The sequence below is a fragment of the Patiria miniata genome, unplaced genomic scaffold (genome assembly GCF_015706575.1).
Source record: "Patiria miniata isolate m_02_andy unplaced genomic scaffold, ASM1570657v1 HiC_scaffold_22, whole genome shotgun sequence".
Classification (NCBI taxonomy): Eukaryota; Metazoa; Echinodermata; class Asteroidea; order Valvatida; family Asterinidae; genus Patiria; species Patiria miniata.
The window spans coordinates 96,304-116,706 of record NW_024037061.1 but is presented as its reverse complement, the minus strand read 5'-3'; the positions used below and the strand labels follow the sequence as shown (position 1 = coordinate 116,706).

The 20,403-nt window shown below is 38.8% G+C and overlaps 1 protein-coding gene across 1 annotated transcript; it reads left to right on the top strand.

The window, feature by feature from the left end:
• The first annotated feature begins 1,938 nt into the window (after positions 1–1,938).
• LOC119730585 (low-density lipoprotein receptor-related protein 2-like) lies at positions 1,939–12,530 on the top strand. The gene is made up of 13 exons (XM_038203566.1): positions 1,939–1,990; positions 2,986–3,081; positions 4,411–4,752; positions 5,293–5,433; positions 7,137–7,274; positions 7,364–7,432; positions 7,594–7,656; positions 8,978–9,115; positions 9,437–9,499; positions 10,821–10,958; positions 11,280–11,342; positions 11,874–11,975; positions 12,439–12,530. The coding sequence occupies exons 1-13, from the start codon at positions 1,939–1,941 to the stop codon at positions 12,528–12,530; spliced, it is 1,497 nt and encodes a 498-aa protein (XP_038059494.1).
• Positions 12,531–20,403: the final 7,873 nt, after the last annotated feature.

The following is a 20,403-nucleotide window of genomic DNA, read 5'->3' as shown; positions in this document are numbered from 1 at the left end:
ATGGTACTTTTCCGGCAGATGTGGCCCAGAAAAGTATAAAGAAAAGTCAAGCGAGAGTATCGTGAGAGTCAATATAAAATTAAATGGAAAGTTCACGACGACTGTCATTCCCTTAAGTAATCTTACGTGTATACTGGCACGCACCCCTAGTATTTTGTAATTTAAATATCCAACTATTTCTGAGATGCAAATTAAGACTGCAGTTGATGTGCTGTTTAGCGCGCCACGCAGTTCTTTGTATGTTTAATAAATGTAGAATCGGATGCGGAAAAGCCATATCATGCATTTTATTACTTCAGTTCTTGCTGCACCTAACGTTTCCATGACCTACTTAAAATAGTTAGCTTGTTCCTCGGAATATGTTTCACTTTTTAGTGAACCTACGATTCAAGTTGCTGGCTTGACGGCTAATCATTTTCTTAGAAACAATATTGTTGGTATACGACTCTGCTCACATATCACAGACAAGTACGACTGAGCGCATTAACAGTACATCGAGGAGTTGTTTCAAGTTGTATTTCTTCTGCTGACACTCTGATTAATATTGTTTTAAACTTACCCCAAAAAACTCCTATATTTTATGTTTTAATGAATAAAAAGTGAAAGTTTCTAATAAAAAAGGAAAATTTTGCAATCCGGCTCCGATACCTAAATTCAACAGATTGAAGTGAAACAAATAAATGATTGTTGATACGCAGAGAATTATTAACTCTCTTTTCATTTACTTTCCATTGAGGCCAAAGTGTGTTTAATGGATAGGTGGTTGCATTTGAAACGAAAAATTAATATTGATCAACTCGGCCAAGAAAAACTTACAGCTGTTGCCTTCCATTTGAATTGCTGATGATGCAACTTTGTTTTGTCAGCAGTGAAAAGGCAACAAGCAAGCAAAATTAATCACAAAAGTTGAAAGTTAACTTGGTTCCATTACTTGCTAATCGAATTTGTTTTCGTCTTTTATGGTCAAGTAGGGCATTATTTCGGGACAGCCACTTGAGAAAGTTCATAAGCCTTCGATGGACGCAATGTATAACCTATGACTATGGCAGCATGCAGTCAGTTGTCGTGTCACGCGTAGTTGCTCTATTTTTTCGTCCACACAACTGACAGCAACTCGAGGCTATAGCGAACGGTGGCCGTAAAAAGGGCTTCAGAAAATTCGCAATTTTCAGGCCAAACCACAACTGATCCACACAAACAAAGCTGTTTAGGTAGTAAAAGACCTACTACAAACATCTATCAAGGTATTTTTTCTCCAAAAAAAGGATATCGATGCATTTTTACGAAAATGAAATTCGGTAACTTCAATTGAAATGTACACGCAATGCGATAGATTAAGGGATATTACCATGCAATGACCTTCTCCCCTTCAGACCCCCCCCCCAAAAAAAAAGACGATATGTCACCACCAAACATAGTATTACGGGAGATATTTGGTTAAGTGACTGTGCGGGTCATTCGACGTTTTAGGGCTCTGTCAGTAGCGGATCTAGGGGGGGGGTATTTTGTAATTTGAAGATTTTGTAATTTCTCATGTTCAGTCATGTCCACATTGTCATAGAATTAGGCGCATAGGGGGATTATAAACGGAAGGCTTTATGAGACCTTTTCTAGTGGAGGACACGCAATGCGGTTCTGACGATAGAATGCTCATTTGTTTTTGCCTCTCAAAATTTTAAATAGGGGCTGAGCTAATTACAGTCCTTTTAGGTAGTTAAAAAACCAACAGACTGGATATTTGGAAGTTAATGGCTTACCGAAAAACCACGTCAGCAGACGAAATGGAAAGTTTTCGAATCTAGCAAATATTAGAACAATCTGTAGACAAGTCCTCTCACGCGATGCGAGCCAGGATAAGAGCCATCTGTTTCTCGGCATGGAAGGCTACAAAACAAGCGGAATAACTGGTGGAAATCAGATCGTTCATCATTGGACACCATGGGCAAGATCAGTGGCATCTTTCTTCTGCTTCTGGCGGTGTTCATCGCTGGTAAGTCAGAGATCTTTCAGTAGATAGCTCCCTGAGTCGGTCGGTATTGTTCTGAGCAATAAGGCTGGTAAGCCTTGAATCACAGAGTGTAGTAAGCTACTTGTTGATACCTTTGTGGAACTGCTAGTGTTGCCTCTGAATTCAAATTCACGCTCGAACTTCTTTATACATCGTAACTAAATTAAAAGGCACGTAGTATCACTGCAATTACCCAGAGGCATGCCTGTACCTATTCCGATTTAACGAGAAAATCCTTGCTAAAAGTGAATATAGGACTGGTACCAGATATATAGCAGATACCCTGTTAAATTGTTCCGCCGAAAATGATATCATTGAAGGTATTTCCAGAAGGTGTACCCGCGGGTAACGGTTCTTAAGCGCGTTAGGGCCTGAATCCACTTTACAAGACCCTCAAAGTGGCCATACGTTTTATCTGTTTTCTAAAATGTATCGTATAGAATAAGCTGAATCTAACTGACTTAAAATACTCTTTTTAGATTTTGAGCATTCTTTTCGCTTCAAGCGAACAAAAAAGCACAATTAGCCAATGATCATGCAAATTATCCTTAAAGTATGTCTGAACGAAGCTTAATTTGTTCTGTAAGGTTATACACATTTTGGTTTCCATTTTTCATGCAGGTTGCAAGTAATCACAGCGCTTCGATAAAACATAATTTTATAATAAACTTGACTTTTCCATCACTCTAGGGTCCTCTCTGTACATGCATTAAATTATAGAATTTATTCTATATAGAATTTATTCTATAATCAACAATGCGTGTGGTACTGCAACACTGTAAGCCTGAAGTGCTCAAGGCATTATTGCAACGGGTTTTTGCTTTCAATCACGTGTCTTTGAATTAGCCGTAAACATTTGAAATTCTATAGATTGTTCGTGTTTGGGTGTGGCAGTAATTTATGTTCATATACGCTCTGACAATCTTGTAGGTACAATGAGTTTCACACAATTCTTTGATCAATCAACCTTACTGCAGGAAATGATTGTGCCTTTGCCAATGATGACGGGTTCAACATAAAGAAAGAAGACGACATTCCGGTGGAAGCTGTGATCAGGGAAAACCGCGCAAATTGTAAGAGAATGCAATGTTTTTTGGGGGTGATCGGGTTCTATTCCTTGAACTTCTTAGCACCTTTCTTTCTTTTTTATTCCTTACAATTCTCCCGCGGCTTGGCTTCTTAAGGTCCATGGTATCAATGTAAAATCTTTGAACAAAGATCCACCCTGATCTTGACCCAGTATTAATTACCGACGGCCAAGTCGCCAGACATTTCCTTTCGGGGTAACCGGAAGGTCAAGGTTAGGTGAATGCAAAATGTAAACAGAAACCTAAGGAAAATCAAACAAAAACCCTTTTTTTGTTTTCGAAAGGAGTCAAGGGAAGAGGTTGAAACATGGTGTGATCATGGACCTAATCTGAAGATATGGAATTTTGTTTGAAACGTCATCAGGACATCATTGTGTTGAATTGCAAGACATTTAAGGTCAAAATTTGACCAAATGGTTTGAACGTTACCTTGTGAACTGAATTGAGTCCCGTGTTAATTTTGTTTTGTTTCCTTTGGCAACATTTTCCATTCCTGGGCACAAATCCGCTTGACGTTTACTGCCGGGCCAACGTACCGGATTGTCATGAGAATTTAATATAACTAGAAAACGGAGGCACTTGACTACAGTCACATTGTTTTGTTTTGCTTTGTTATGGTGGTTTCGATGCACTCTCCAGATGGCTAGCCCAGTGTCCTCCTATGTACCTATCTCACTGTCTGTCTGTCTCACTGACTGTCACTTGTGACTTAAGAATGATCGTAGGTAGTTGAAAAGAGGAAAGAAATACTATCGTATAGGATTATACTCCGTAACGCCAATGAAAAGGGCTAAATCTGGCCCACTGATTGACAAGACGCTTTATCTGGAAAAGTACCAATAAATCGTAATTTGTATCAAATAAATAGAGGTCTGTCCGCTCTCGCTTTACTGGTCTGGTTACAGTCTTCAAGGCAAAGTGGTTTTCGGGTGGGGAAGCCGCCCAGTGGTGACGCCAAAAAAGCGCACCATGTGTCGAAAAAACGTCCCCCTCCCCCAAGCGTAAAAATGACAAAGAGTTTCCGGTACAGTTATTTCCTCTCGGGCCCGACATAAAGGAGGACCGCCCTTGTGTGGACATTTTGTGGATCTGTGTCTATACTAGTTCTTTCTCTTTTTTTTACGGGCAAAATGATCCATGACTATTAGGACACGTGCTTACTGTAATGCGTCTTCAAAACTGACGAGTAATAAGCGGGTTTTTTTATAAACTTATTCTCATTTTATCGAACACTGTCGATTCATCAAGTTGTTCTCCTTGTGGTGGTATTTTCAACTGACTGAAGTTATATATGTAAGTTTGGTTTTTCCATAGCTCGAACTGTATATGTAAGCGCAGAGAGTAATTACACCATAACCTCTACCAACTACCCGAGCAACTATCCCAACAACGCTGATGACATCTGGTATCTTCAGACTGACAAAGGTCGTAGAATCCAGCTCACATTCGTTTCCTTTCAACTCGAGTCTGGGTGGGACATCCTGAGTGGGGGCGATGGTGAGGACGCATCCACAGCGCAGCTCTTTTCCCAATCTGGGAGCGCGATACCTACTGACAAGGTTTCATCAGGAAACAAGATGTGGCTGAGGTTCACTTCAGACGGCAGTGTCGCCTATCAAGGGTTCAATATTGTTGCCCGAAGCGTCGCAATAACAGGTACGTCATCATTACTTGAGAGCAGATCCATTCCTTGATTGATTTCAAGTGTCGTCGTGGCACAAAGTTTGTATAGTGTAATAAAAGTCTAGTTTAATAAACGGTTTCTAGTTGTATTGAGGGTGTCATTACAACTAGAAACATTGTATTAAACTAGATTTACTGTCAAGCTTGCATCTCATACTTCAATCAATGTCATAAAAGGAGAAGGAAGTATAAACGATAGTGTGTATAGGTTGTCTGTGTTTCAACTTGTGTATTAGAGCACGAAATAGTGGGTTGATATAAACAATATTTGTAATACTAAGTCAGAAAAGCATTGCATCCTCTGTTACATCAGCATTAATTCGTCTCGTTAATTGAGGCTCTTGTAATGAGGGTCGAGTTGAGGTCCTCAACCAAGGCGAATAGGATACAGTCTGAGAAAATGAATGGGACCTTAACAATGTCGTCTGTCGCGTACTTTGTTTCCCATTTGAATTCAATGCTCACTTCGTCAAATGATCCCCCTGCCTTGAAAGCCGCATTTTTCATTTGCAGACTACATCACTGAACCATCCTACTCCGGCTGCAGTTCATACCAATGGACATGCTACTACAACGGTCAATGTATTCAAGACTACCAAAGATGCAACGGAAACTCTGACTGCTACAATGGCGAAGATGAATACGACTGTTACAGTAAATATTCGTTACAAAACAGTTCTTGAAAACAATACGTCGTTGCTAAGTATGTACATCTCACTGTCTCAAACACTTTTCATTTCCAGACTACATCACTCATTCATCCTACTCCGGCTGCAATTCATATCAGTGGCAATGCTCCTACAACGGCCAGTGTATTCAAGACTACCAAAGATGCAACGGATACTCTGACTGCTACTATGGCGAAGATGAATACGACTGTTATGGTAAATATTCATTACAAAACAGTTCTTGAAAACAATACGTCGTTGCTGAGTATGTACATCTCACTGTCTCAAACACTTTTCATTTCCAGACTACATCACTCAATCATCCTACTACGGCTGCAATTCATATCAGTGGCAATGCTCCTACAACGGCCAGTGTATTCAAGACTACCAAAGATGCAACGGATACTCTGACTGCTACTATGGCGAAGATGAATACGACTGTTACGGTAAATATTCATCACAAAACAGTTCTTGAAAACAATACGTCGTTGCTAAGTATGTACATTTCACTGTCTCAAACACTTTTCATTTCCAGACTACATCACTCATTCATCCTACTCCGGCTGCAATTCATATCAGTGGCAATGCTCCTACAACGGTCAGTGTATTCAAGACTACCAAAGATGCAACGGATACTCTGACTGCTACTATGGCGAAGATGAATACGACTGTTACGGTAAATATTCATTACAAAACAGTTCTTGAAAACAATACGTCGTTGCTGAGTATGTACATTTCACTGTCTCAAACACTTTTCATTTCCAGACTACATCACTCATTCATCCTACTCCGGCTGCAATTCATATCAGTGGCAATGCTCCTACAACGGCCAGTGTATTCAAGACTACCAAAGATGCAACGGATACTCTGACTGCTACTATGGCGAAGATGAATACGACTGTTACGGTAAATATTCATTACAAAACAGTTCTTGAAAACAATACGTCGTTGCTAAGTATGTACATTTCACTGTCTCAAACACTTTTCATTTCCAGACTACATCACTCATTCATCCTACTCCGGCTGCAATTCATATCAGTGGCAATGCTCCTTCAACGGCCAGTGTATTCAAGACTACCAAAGATGCAACGGATACTCTGACTGCTACTATGGCGAAGATGAATACGACTGTTATGGTAAATATTCATTACAAAACAGTTCTTGAAAACAATACGTCGTTGCTGAGTATGTACATCTCACTGTCTCAAACACTTTTCATTTCCAGACTACATCACTCAATCATCCTACTACGGCTGCAATTCATATCAGTGGCAATGCTCCTACAACGGCCAGTGTATTCAAGACTACCAAAGATGCAACGGATACTCTGACTGCTACTATGGCGAAGATGAATACGACTGTTATGGTAAATATTCATTACAAAACAGTTCTGGAAAAAAACAGATCATTGCTAAGTATGTACATCTGACTGTCTCGAAGCCAAACGTTTCATTTCCAGACTACATCACTGAACAATCCTACTACGGCTGCAGTTCATACCAATGGACATGCTACTACAACGGTCAATGTATTCAAGACTACCAAAGATGCAACGGATACTCTGACTGCTACTATGGCGAAGATGAATACGACTGTTACGGTAAATATTCATTACAAAACAGTTCTTGAAAACAATACGTCGTTGATAAGTATGTACATCTCACTGTCTCAAACACTTTTCATTTCCAGACTACATCACTCAATCATCCTACTACGGCTGCAATTCATATCAATGGACATGCACCATGGGTCAATGTATTCCAGACTACCAAAGATGTGACGGAATCCCAAACTGTGACTACGGCGAGGATGAATACAACTGTTACAGTAAATATTCGTTACAAAACAGTTCTTGAAAACAATACGTCGTTGCTAAGTATGTACATCTCACTGTCTCAAACACTTTTCATTTCCAGACTACATCACTGAACCATCCTACTACGGCTGCAGTTCATACCAATGGACATGCTACTACAACGGTCAATGTATTCAAGACTACCAAAGATGCAACGGATATTCTGACTGCTACTATGGCGAAGATGAATACGATTGTTATGGTAAATATTCATTACAAAACAGTTTTTGAAAACAACACATCCTTGCTAAGTATGTAAATCTGACTGTCTCGAACACTTTCCATTTCCAGACTACATCACTGAACCATCCTACTACGGCTGCAGTTCATACCAGTGGCAATGCTCCTACAACGGTCAGTGTATTCAAGACTACCAAAGATGCAACGGATACTCTGACTGCTACTATGGCGAAGATGAATACGACTGTTACGGTAAATATTCATTACAAAACAGTTCTTGAAAACAATACGTCGTTGCTAAGTATGTACATTTCACTGTCTCAAACACTTTTCATTTCCAGACTACATCACTCATTCATCCTACTCCGGCTGCAATTCATATCAGTGGCAATGCTCCTACAACGGTCAGTGTATTCAAGACTACCAAAGATGCAACGGATACTCTGACTGCTACTATGGCGAAGATGAATACGACTGTTACGGTAAATATTCATTACAAAACAGTTCTTGAAAACAATACGTCGTTGCTGAGTATGTACATTTCACTGTCTCAAACACTTTTCATTTCCAGACTACATCACTCATTCATCCTACTCCGGCTGCAATTCATATCAGTGGCAATGCTCCTACAACGGCCAGTGTATTCAAGACTACCAAAGATGCAACGGATACTCTGACTGCTACTATGGCGAAGATGAATACGACTGTTACGGTAAATATTCATTACAAAACAGTTCTTGAAAACAATACGTCGTTGCTAAGTATGTACATTTCACTGTCTCAAACACTTTTCATTTCCAGACTACATCACTCATTCATCCTACTCCGGCTGCAATTCATATCAGTGGCAATGCTCCTTCAACGGCCAGTGTATTCAAGACTACCAAAGATGCAACGGATACTCTGACTGCTACTATGGCGAAGATGAATACGACTGTTATGGTAAATATTCATTACAAAACAGTTCTTGAAAACAATACGTCGTTGCTGAGTATGTACATCTCACTGTCTCAAACACTTTTCATTTCCAGACTACATCACTCAATCATCCTACTACGGCTGCAATTCATATCAGTGGCAATGCTCCTACAACGGCCAGTGTATTCAAGACTACCAAAGATGCAACGGATACTCTGACTGCTACTATGGCGAAGATGAATACGACTGTTATGGTAAATATTCATTACAAAACAGTTCTGGAAAAAAACAGATCATTGCTAAGTATGTACATCTGACTGTCTCGAAGCCAAACGTTTCATTTCCAGACTACATCACTGAACAATCCTACTACGGCTGCAGTTCATACCAATGGACATGCTACTACAACGATCAATGTATTCAAGACTACCAAAGATGCAACGGATACTCTGACTGCTACTATGGCGAAGATGAATACGACTGTTACGGTAAATATTCATTACAAAACAGTTCTTGAAAACAATACGTCGTTGATAAGTATGTACATCTCACTGTCTCAAACACTTTTCATTTCCAGACTACATCACTCAATCATCCTACTACGGCTGCAATTCATATCAATGGACATGCACCATGGGTCAATGTATTCCAGACTACCAAAGATGTGACGGAATCCCAAACTGTGACTACGGCGAGGATGAATACAACTGTTATGGTAAATATTTATTACAAAACAGTTTCGGAAAACAACACGTCGTTGCTAAGTATACATCTCACTGTCTCGAAGCGACACTTTTCATTTCCAGACTACATCACTGAACCATCCTACTACGGCTGCAGTTCATACCAATGGACATGCTACTACAACGGTCAATGTATTCAAGACTACCAAAGATGCAACGGATATTCTGACTGCTACTATGGCGAAGATGAATACGATTGTTATGGTAAATATTCATTACAAAACAGTTTTTGAAAACAACACATCCTTGCTAAGTATGTAAATCTGACTGTCTCGAACACTTTCCATTTCCAGACTACATCACTGAACCATCCTACTACGGCTGCAGTTCATACCAGTGGCAATGCTCCTACAACGGTCAGTGTATTCAAGACTACCAAAGATGCAACGGATACTCTGACTGCTACTATGGCGAAGATGAATACGACTGTTACGGTAAATATTCATTACAAAACAGTTCTTGAAAACAATACGTCGTTGCTAAGTATGTACATTTCACTGTCTCAAACACTTTTCATTTCCAGACTACATCACTCATTCATCCTACTCCGGCTGCAATTCATATCAGTGGCAATGCTCCTACAACGGTCAGTGTATTCAAGACTACCAAAGATGCAACGGATACTCTGACTGCTACTATGGCGAAGATGAATACGACTGTTACGGTAAATATTCATTACAAAACAGTTCTTGAAAACAATACGTCGTTGCTGAGTATGTACATTTCACTGTCTCAAACACTTTTCATTTCCAGACTACATCACTCATTCATCCTACTCCGGCTGCAATTCATATCAGTGGCAATGCTCCTACAACGGCCAGTGTATTCAAGACTACCAAAGATGCAACGGATACTCTGACTGCTACTATGGCGAAGATGAATACGACTGTTACGGTAAATATTCATTACAAAACAGTTCTTGAAAACAATACGTCGTTGCTAAGTATGTACATTTCACTGTCTCAAACACTTTTCATTTCCAGACTACATCACTCATTCATCCTACTCCGGCTGCAATTCATATCAGTGGCAATGCTCCTTCAACGGCCAGTGTATTCAAGACTACCAAAGATGCAACGGATACTCTGACTGCTACTATGGCGAAGATGAATACGACTGTTATGGTAAATATTCATTACAAAACAGTTCTTGAAAACAATACGTCGTTGCTGAGTATGTACATCTCACTGTCTCAAACACTTTTCATTTCCAGACTACATCACTCAATCATCCTACTACGGCTGCAATTCATATCAGTGGCAATGCTCCTACAACGGCCAGTGTATTCAAGACTACCAAAGATGCAACGGATACTCTGACTGCTACTATGGCGAAGATGAATACGACTGTTACGGTAAATATTCATCACAAAACAGTTCTTGAAAACAATACGTCGTTGCTAAGTATGTACATCTGACTGTCTCGAAGCCAAACGTTTCATTTCCAGACTACATCACTGAACAATCCTACTACGGCTGCAGTTCATACCAATGGACATGCTACTACAACGGTCAATGTATTCAAGACTACCAAAGATGCAACGGATACTCTGACTGCTACTATGGCGAAGATGAATACGACTGTTACGGTAAATATTCATTACAAAACAGTTCTTGAAAACAATACGTCGTTGATAAGTATGTACATCTCACTGTCTCAAACACTTTTCATTTCCAGACTACATCACTCAATCATCCTACTACGGCTGCAATTCATATCAATGGACATGCACCATGGGTCAATGTATTCCAGACTACCAAAGATGTGACGGAATCCCAAACTGTGACTACGGCGAGGATGAATACAACTGTTATGGTAAATATTTATTACAAAACAGTTTCGGAAAACAACACGTCGTTGCTAAGTATACATCTCACTGTCTCGAAGCGACACTTTTCATTTCCAGACTACATCACTGAACCATCCTACTACGGCTGCAGTTCATACCAATGGACATGCTACTACAACGGTCAATGTATTCAAGACTACCAAAGATGCAACGGATACTCTGACTGCTACTATGGCGAAGATGAATACGATTGTTATGGTAAATATTCATTACAAAACAGTTTTTGAAAACAACACATCCTTGCTAAGTATGTAAATCTGACTGTCTCGAACACTTTCCATTTCCAGACTACATCACTGAACCATCCTACTACGGCTGCAGTTCATACCAGTGGCAATGCTCCTACAACGGTCAGTGTATTCAAGACTACCAAAGATGCAACGGATACTCTGACTGCTACTATGGCGAAGATGAATACGACTGTTATGGTAAATATTCATTACAAAACAGTTCTTGAAAACAATACGTCGTTGCTGAGTATGTACATCTCACTGTCTCAAACACTTTTCATTTCCAGACTACATCACTCAATCATCCTACTACGGCTGCAATTCATACCAGTGGCAATGCTCCTACAACGGTCAGTGTATTCAAGACTACCAAAGATGCAACGGATACTCTGACTGCTACTATGGCGAAGATGAATACGACTGTTATGGTAAATATTCATCACAAAACAGTTCTTGAAAACAATAATGTCGTTGCTAGGTATGTACATCTCACTTTCTCAAACATCTTTCATTTTCAGTCTACATCACTGAACCATCCACAAAACTATTCTTTCTAAACAGAAGTCATACATCACCTTCATGCAGATATTAGTCGTTTTGCAATTTATGTTAATCAACGATGTATATGTTTTGATTTTGGTTGCTGTGCAGACACTTTCGCCTGTGCTAATGGTGATGAAATCCCCATGAGGTATACCTGCGATCGCATCATCGACTGCCTCTATGGTGAAGATGAGTGGCAGAACTGCGACGGTAAAACTCATGATTCTGTGAACACGTAGATCGTTTTATCACGAGATAAGGTCGAATCAAGTAACAACCGTCTTTTTGAATCTTTGTGCTGTGTAACTTCTTGTAACTTGCCCTATGTAATGCATTGCTTGGTAGTTCACAAAAGCCCGTGTACATTTAAGCGCAAGAGGGCATACATTTGGATACAAACACCCGTATCAACTTCTGCTACGCAGGCCGAGTTATTTGTTAGACAAGATAAGTTTGCGGTAGCACCATTTGAATAAATCTCTTTTGTGAGTATGTGTGGTGCTGAAAAGAACCGGAGGGACTCAATGTTTCGAACAATATGCTCTGCCCGTCGTCAGGAGAATGTCATTCTTAGTATTATATTTCCACCATGCAAACCTTCATATCTCAAGTTATTTCGTATGACAAAAAGTAAAACTGTCAAAATGTTGTATTTTGGTTGAAATTCCTATAGACAATGAAGTCAAGAGGGACAACATTGAGACCTATCCGCGACGGGAAGAGCTTTTGTCGAAAGCGCAGAAGACCGATGACCACGACCAGTAAGAGGGGACAAGGTGAGCTACTCCTTGCTCCTGCCAGCAAAGCTGAGGGTGCCGTGTCGTGAAATGTAGTGACCCACCCGAAAGTTTTAGTGCCGGCATCACATTTCCAAAACGTGTCCTTACCGCAGCGAGGCTTGATGACTGAAATTTACCTCTCATAACTAACTCCCTTTAGAATTAATTAAAGGTGAAGTAACGTCTGGGTATGTTATCGTGCCTCTTTGTGAAATATTCAGAGGCACACAGGCCAACAAACCGGCAAGCTGGTGTAGTGGATTCTTCTGAGATACAATACAATCATTTGTGATAAATATGTGTGCCAAAAACCACTGGTTCAAATTACGACAAGTAATCTAAGTTTTCGTCATACCAAAATAAGTATGCATGCTTCGCACTTTCTACGTGTAGAAATCGTTAAGTTCATCTTAAATTCTTGATTTATTGCAGGAAACAACCGTCGTCTCGGACTTAAACTGGAAATGGAATCGACCATGGAACACCAAATTGTGATTTCCGTTTGAATTTTCTTAGATTTAGTTTTGAGTTCAATTTAATTTTTTTTTATTTTCATTTTCGTTTTTGTTCCTTTGCTTTTGAGTTCAAAACAAATATTTGGGAAATCCAAGAAAAGGTCCCCCTTTTCTCGCATGCATTAACACCATGCTTTCTTTAGTTACATAATCATGGCAAAGACTAATAACATACAATTATTGTAGGTATTCTCCTTGCAGATGCCAAACAGTAGAATTATAAACACTGAATCCATGAATATCGTTGAGGGTTAAACTCTCACTACGTATGGGACATAGCCTGCGCGAATTCTTGCAACTTGTCCAGTTATTAATTCGAATTGTTTCATTTTCATTTTCATTTTTTCCCTTTTTTCATTTTCGTTTTTGTTCCTTTAAGTTTTTGTTCCTTTAAGTTTTTGTTCCAGATTTGAGTTAACGAAGAATATTTACTAATTTGAATTATGAAGACATGACTTCCACTACTATGCGTAAACATTGGAAAGATCGTACAATAACGGACAATCTTTACCAAAGCCATTTCTAAGGAAAAGAGTTTACGCTGGTCGGAACTCTTTTTATAGAACCATCGGGCTGTCTAAATGAGATCATAAATCAAATACAGGGTGAGTCAAAAAGAAAGTTACCAAATTAAATATATATATATATCAAAATATGTGGCTCGCTCCATTTCATTAAAAGAACACAGGCATAAAGTAAATGTTATTGAATAATAACTGTGAACATTTCAGGTGATTTGCACAATCTATCCTAACTTAAGTCTATTTTGATATGAAAATCACAACATTCGGCTGTCCACACTGATCATTTACCGTTCTACAAACTGATGAATATCCAGTAAATATAGTGTGTAACATGTACGTTTTCCCACTGGATGAATGGAGGAGAACTTGCAAAGGAAAACATACCAAATCGCCGTTATATTTCAAAAGAAAATTAATGACTTGATTCTCATATTGCAAACACAACATGTTTTTAAAATATACACATTATTGGTGTTTCGAATTTGATTACTTTTTAAAGAAAAAAATTCATTCATTCGGGTCACTTTCTTTCTGACTCACCCTTTACAGTGAAGATTAGGGCACGACTTGCCTTCATGCCCCATCTATACAAATGTTTGAAAATTGTATTAATTTTGATGATTCCTCCAGCGAATGGAGACCTTCGCTGTGATACCTTTCTCTACAGCAAAGTAATTGGTTATTACATTACAGTATGTCATGGTAACAAGAAGGTACATGTACTTAGGTTTTCGTCATTAAACTTACCTTATAAGCACTTGCTTTCAGTCACCTCAGTGCATGCTAGTGGTGTGCTAGTCTTCTGTGCCGTAGGATCAATCTGAATCGGCAAATAATGATACAAACATTTTGGGAAAACCATTATGTAAATTCCGTCTTTTCGAAAATGACATGCAACCATGAAAAGAATTCCATCCATCGTGAAGACTAAACTAAAGTTCAACATAATGCAAGTTTACTTTTACGACAAACACTAGTTTCAGTTACTACAATTTTGAAGACAATGACCTGTAGTATGCGAAGAGCTTCAACTGTAAGAGAAACGTTTAGCAAGAAAACTCATACATAAAATGTGGAATGCATAGAAAACATCTCTGGTTCATACATTCGTAACAGTCAAACATATATAATCATAACCCAAAACTTAAATCAATGATCTTTCATTTGAAGGCGGGTGTTGATTGTTTGCCTGCTGCACAACAGAATTTACGTCCCGTTCCCGATTTTGCATTTATAATCCACGTTTGCCGTCCCGATTTTGCTTCTATCAGCGTCCTGATTTTGCTGTTAAAAGTCTGTTGTTGCCACTCTGCAGGCCTCCTTCCTCCCCGACTCCGGGGGCTAGCCCACATCCAACCCAACCCAACCCAACCCCCCCCCCCCCCCCCTCTTAAGTTGTTTCTTTTGTTTTGTTTTGTTTTCCATTGAAAAAGATTACTATTTTTCCTTTGGTAGAATTAAAACATTTAGATTAAAGTGCAAGGCCGAGTTGTCCGAGTGAGTTATTTTGTTAGTTTTAGTGAGTGGTTTTGTGTATTTGTGTAAACCGGTAAAGTTACCTTTTTGGCAGATAAAAGCCTTCTAATTCTGACAATTAAAAAACTGTATTCTTAACTAAGAAATTGGCTATTACTACCTCACAGCGGGAAAGCTGTATACAATAAATATCCGGCCACGGACACCAGTATCAAATCGCCGTACTCCAAACTCACAATTTTCACTGTTTCACAGAATATGATGATCAACATGTCATCTTTTATTTTATTTTCAGTTTTGGTGGGTTACGTTGACAATTGATTTTTCGAGAAATGTTTACCCCAAGAAGCTAGACTACCCCTAAAATTAATGATGTTTCCCAAACTGGAAAAGTAGCCATTTTGAAACCTAATTTGGTAACTAGCGCCACCTTCAGATCCTTTTGCATCTCAAATACTCATAACTGAAAGCCCCAAGTCCAGGTCAGAGGTGCAGTGCCATATTATGTCTCGAATACCCCAATTTCATGGCTCTCAGAATTCTCTGAACTTCTATTCATGAGCTCAGAGGACGGATTTGTGGCCTATTTACTGGGCCCTTAATATACCCAAATTTTTCATTTTTTCCCAAACTACTTCTTAAAGCAAAGAGGAGGGATGTATAACTCCTATTTCATAAAAAAAAATGAAAGACAAAGTTATCTGAGGTCAATATCAGGCCTGATCATTGGCGGATTTAATACGCATATAGCGCCCTCATTATGGCGTTCATTGAGCTCTTCCCAACGTACAATATTAACCACCCCGCCATCTTACATTTTACCTTCGATAAGTTGTGAGCATGTGTGTTGAAAATCCTCCCTAGTTGTTGACCACTCTGCATTACTTTTGATTCCATCCCCTATAGGTTCCGCCCACTGAAAAAGAAAAAAAAAACACTGTTGCGGCATAGCGCATGCGTGGCGCCGCCGGCGGCCATTTTTTGAAAGTCTAGTCTGTAGGTGCATGATGAAAATTCCCTTAGACACCAATGATAATTCGCCGGGGCATACTCCAAAATTCTTTTAACATTACTCACAACTTTCACAGGTGTTTATTAGACCGGTCGCTGGTAGCTGGATGCTGGTTGCTTGACGCTCCTCGCTGGTGGCTGGACGCTGGCATGTTGGTGATCTCTGATGGTTGACAGGCTCGCACTGGTTGCTGGTGGCTGAACGCTGGACTTGGTCGCTGGACGCTGGTCGCTCCTCGTTGGTGGCTGGTGGCGCTATGATAACACCAACATAAAATGCCCAGTTTATAAAGGATGGTTGTGTGGACGCTCATATTCTTCTTTTTTAAATACTCTTCTTTTTAATGTCATTTCGTTAATTGGGAGTATGTTGAATAGCTGATACCATCTGTCGATGGGGGCGCTGTTCAAAACCGACGATTATGCATATGGTGCTTTTAACGGCGATACATGCGCGAAATTAACAAAAAAAGGCACCACTTACATAAAAAAAAAAAATAGGCACTTGTTCCGAAAAAAGGGCACTCTTTACAAAATATTGGGGGATAAGCGTTAAAAGGGTATTTGAATAGAAAACTTTAACAAATATATTCATTTTCTTCTGTTTAAACTTTTCTTAATATATTCCATGAGGTTTGTACTCGAAAACTATTGGAGACATGGCTTCTGGTAATCCTTTGTTTTAAATCCGCAGTCGAAGAAAAACATAACCCGTAACTTAATGAAACCACAAGAAAGGGAATGGATACAAGACATGAAATCACCGACATATTGACATTGTTCACTTGATATTCAGGTTTATTACCAACTGTTTTTTATAACATAATCATATATGGCAATGCCAGACGTACATTTCCATAACACAACCTTCCGTATTCACACCTTATCGATGAGCACAACGTTGATTTTATTGTAATAATATCAATATTTCTTTCTCTGTTTCAGGTTTATGACTACTAGGTTTATTTCGTCCTGTAGGATATAATGAAATTTATTATACATATACAATATTGCAAATTTACAAAGTATACACAACGGGCATGCTTGCTTAAACATTGGGTGTCCAACCATTAGTTACCAAAGTCTGTTGTCACATGCACCTACATTAGCCATCGCAAAATCTTACATGTTCACCTCGCACTTCCAGGGGAACACTGTGGAATACCTAGGAGTACATTATAAAATGTATATCGGGAAATAACTAAATTCATTCTGATGGCCTTCTTATTCTCCAATGACCCCAGAAACTGAAGACACAAGGTGTTAACAGCCTTCTCCACAAGAATTCTATTTTTTTGTAGATACAAATTACCAAAAGATAGATAATACTTCGACAAACTTTCTCCAGTTGATTTAAAGTTGCCCCGCAGATATCGTAAAAAAAAGTTATTGAATTGTGTCTCGTGTGTTAAATTTGATTGGATAGTAATAATTTTAAAAATACCAATGGCAACATGCGTGAACAAGTACATGTATCTTTGGCCAACGATAACTGGAAATGCTAGAAACTATATTTCTGACATGGTTTAGTCCTAGGGCAGCCCAACAAATTATTTATGACCTTGTATCAACTGCTTTTTTGCCCAAGGAATAAACAAACCAGACTTTTTTACATTCAATACAAACTTCAATAATACTTAAAGGGTTTTCCTATATTTGAGAAATGTTGTCCGTGCTATTTCCAATTTTATCTCGAAAATATATTCACTTGCCATGCACTTTATGAATTATTCGAGGCCCGACAATAAAGTTCCGGCAGGGTGGGTGTTTTTGTGCGTTGCAGGCGCAAAAGCAACCCAGAACAAATGTTTTTCGGAGGGTTGCTGACCCCAAATAAAACATACAAATTGAAAATTCTTAAGGAGAAAAAACAGTCAATTTTAATTTTATTGAACAGCAGGAATAATTTATCTTTAATTAAATGATTCTTTAAGAGGCATGAAAGTCGGGAACCAAATCAAATATGAATGCATCTATGTGTGTTGGCAGACGACTACAGAGTTTTGTAAGCAACCCTTTCATCCAAAGTGAATTGACTTTCTCATCTTAGATAAATTTGCTACACGACAAAGCCAAGAAACATGGAAGATATGATTGATTATTCATCACGTGTCACATTTCCAATATTCAATTCAAGACAGTAAGGATATTGTACTATCTTTCTTGAAAATTGACAGACCATCCAGTTCTGAGAAATGAAATAATTTAATATGCGTTTGACTTTAAGTTTACATAATTTGGATAGTAAACAACGCTTAATTCATGCACTGGCCAATTAAAAACTAAAGCTCACAACCCAATATAATTTCGTTTTTACCATTTTCAAATTTACGATTACAAGCCTTATTTTTGAATATGGTTAATTACTCTCAAAAAGTTATTTATTAAATTAGCTTTACACTTTTGTATAAGTTCATAAACTCAACTATATTATTGACCAAAATTTCAGTTCAAAATTACTGACTTTTTTTGATTAATTGATTTGTGTTTAAATTCTATAGGTTGAAGCACAACTACATTTACGCAGCAGTCGTGCTTTTATAATTCAAACCTTCAAAATAGAAAGCAGCGACATATTCTTGAGTACTTTAATAATTAGAAGCAGCAAGATTTGAAAAGGAAGAAAAAAAAGACAATTAATTTTATCATCTTGTTAAAGAAAAGCAGACAGGAATGAATTAAGCTTAGTTCACGCAAACACAGACAGAGACTGTGTATGTGAGGAAGGGGCGATGCTTTTAAGTTCAAATTCTTTTTCAAGTCTGAAATAAATGCTGCCGGTTTCTCACAGAAAATATTTACTTTCATGCTCAATATCAGAAATTGTACTATCTTGCAAAATGGTTGTGAACTTACAAACAGGGCCAGGTTGCTAATAATACATCAAGCATGTTTTGTAGACACCCTGTGCCCAACCCCGCACATCAAAAAGGATGGATGGGGTGCTAGACAAAGTTGTTGGCAATAGCCCCTATCAAACATGGTACACGTTTTGAACATATTATATTTTGTGGGATAACAGATACCCTGTCTAAAAAAATTAAAAGGGTTGGGTAAATACAACCCCGTCCACAATTTGCAACCATGCATAAATAATCTAATTTTAGGCTTGTGGAGCCATTCAGTGCTCACTTTAAATTTATGGTTTCAGCACCATCGTATCAAAGACATTGTACATCAGAATTATTGTATATATGAATAAGTTCATACATCCAAACACGTGGAATAAATAATCTATATTTTTTATCATGGAAAAATATGCCTATAATCTACATGATGCTCCTTTCAGGAAAAATATGAAACCGGTTATTATTTTTCTGAGAAAATCATGTTATACTGTACATGGGCATATACATGTACATGTACACCAGTTTACCTAATTACAGATCTAGGAAGTGTATTAAGGTACAACGTCATTTGCCGTGAATTTATGGTTCAGCAGATGCTATGCTGATAATGGCAGCCTAGACATCTACACTAATTCCGAAGAGGTGGTAAGCAGGGAATATTGCTTAGACAAATTTGTGCTGAGCAAAAATCGGCTGTGAAGCAGTCTTCTGTCGATTAACAATGCATGACATATTGGCTTGTAACCGGTTTTTGCTTAGCTTGTCGGTGCTTACTAGCTCCATGAAAGATAACCAAAAAATCCTACTTGTAGCAGATTTAGGTTCACAGCTAGTTGACTTATATTTCACGGCTTAGCAGATATTTTCAAGATTAGAACTTCGACATCTGGAGTTCAGAATAAATTTTACGATGAGCCAATGCTCTAGTTCCAATTGCATAAATGCATGGGTCTAAACCAAAGTTGTTATGACTCGAGTCAATGACTCGACTCGGCTCGACTTGAGTCCTGACTCGACTCGAGTCCCTATGGATAAATGATTCTACTCGACTCAAGTCACTGCGAGCAAATAACTCGACTCACCTCGAGTCCCTCACCAGATGACTCGACTCGACTCGAGCGAAGGCTAATATGACTCGAGTCCCACAAATAAAAGCAAAACTTTCGAAAAATATTTGCAATTACTTACGGTGCAAAATATGTTAACGTCACTTTGCGCATTCAATACGGTACAGAGGTCGCTTGTTGTGTACAGACATACGTGTCATAGATCCCAGTTTGTGATTCTGGAACGCACAAAATACTACCCTGACTCGACTCAACTGGAGTCACAAAAATCAGTGACTCGTTACAGCTCTGGTCTAAACTGCATTAGGGCTCCTTTTTCTGGAAGGGGAGAAGGCACACTGTAGGTTTCCAACAACAAAAAAGCTCATGTTTGCCTTTGCCCAAATTCTACAAGAGTACAGATGGGAGAAGACAACA

Bases quoted from the DNA above. Each gene is read 5' to 3' on its own strand.
- LOC119730585 (XM_038203566.1), top strand. From the start codon at position 1,939: ATGGGCAAGATCAGTGGCATCTTTCTTCTGCTTCTGGCGGTGTTCATC. The intron at 9,116-9,436 runs GTAAATATTTAT...TTCCATTTCCAG, and splicing joins GGATGAATACAACTGTTATG to ACTACATCACTGAACCATCC. The intron at 10,959-11,279 runs GTAAATATTTAT...TTCCATTTCCAG, and splicing joins GGATGAATACAACTGTTATG to ACTACATCACTGAACCATCC.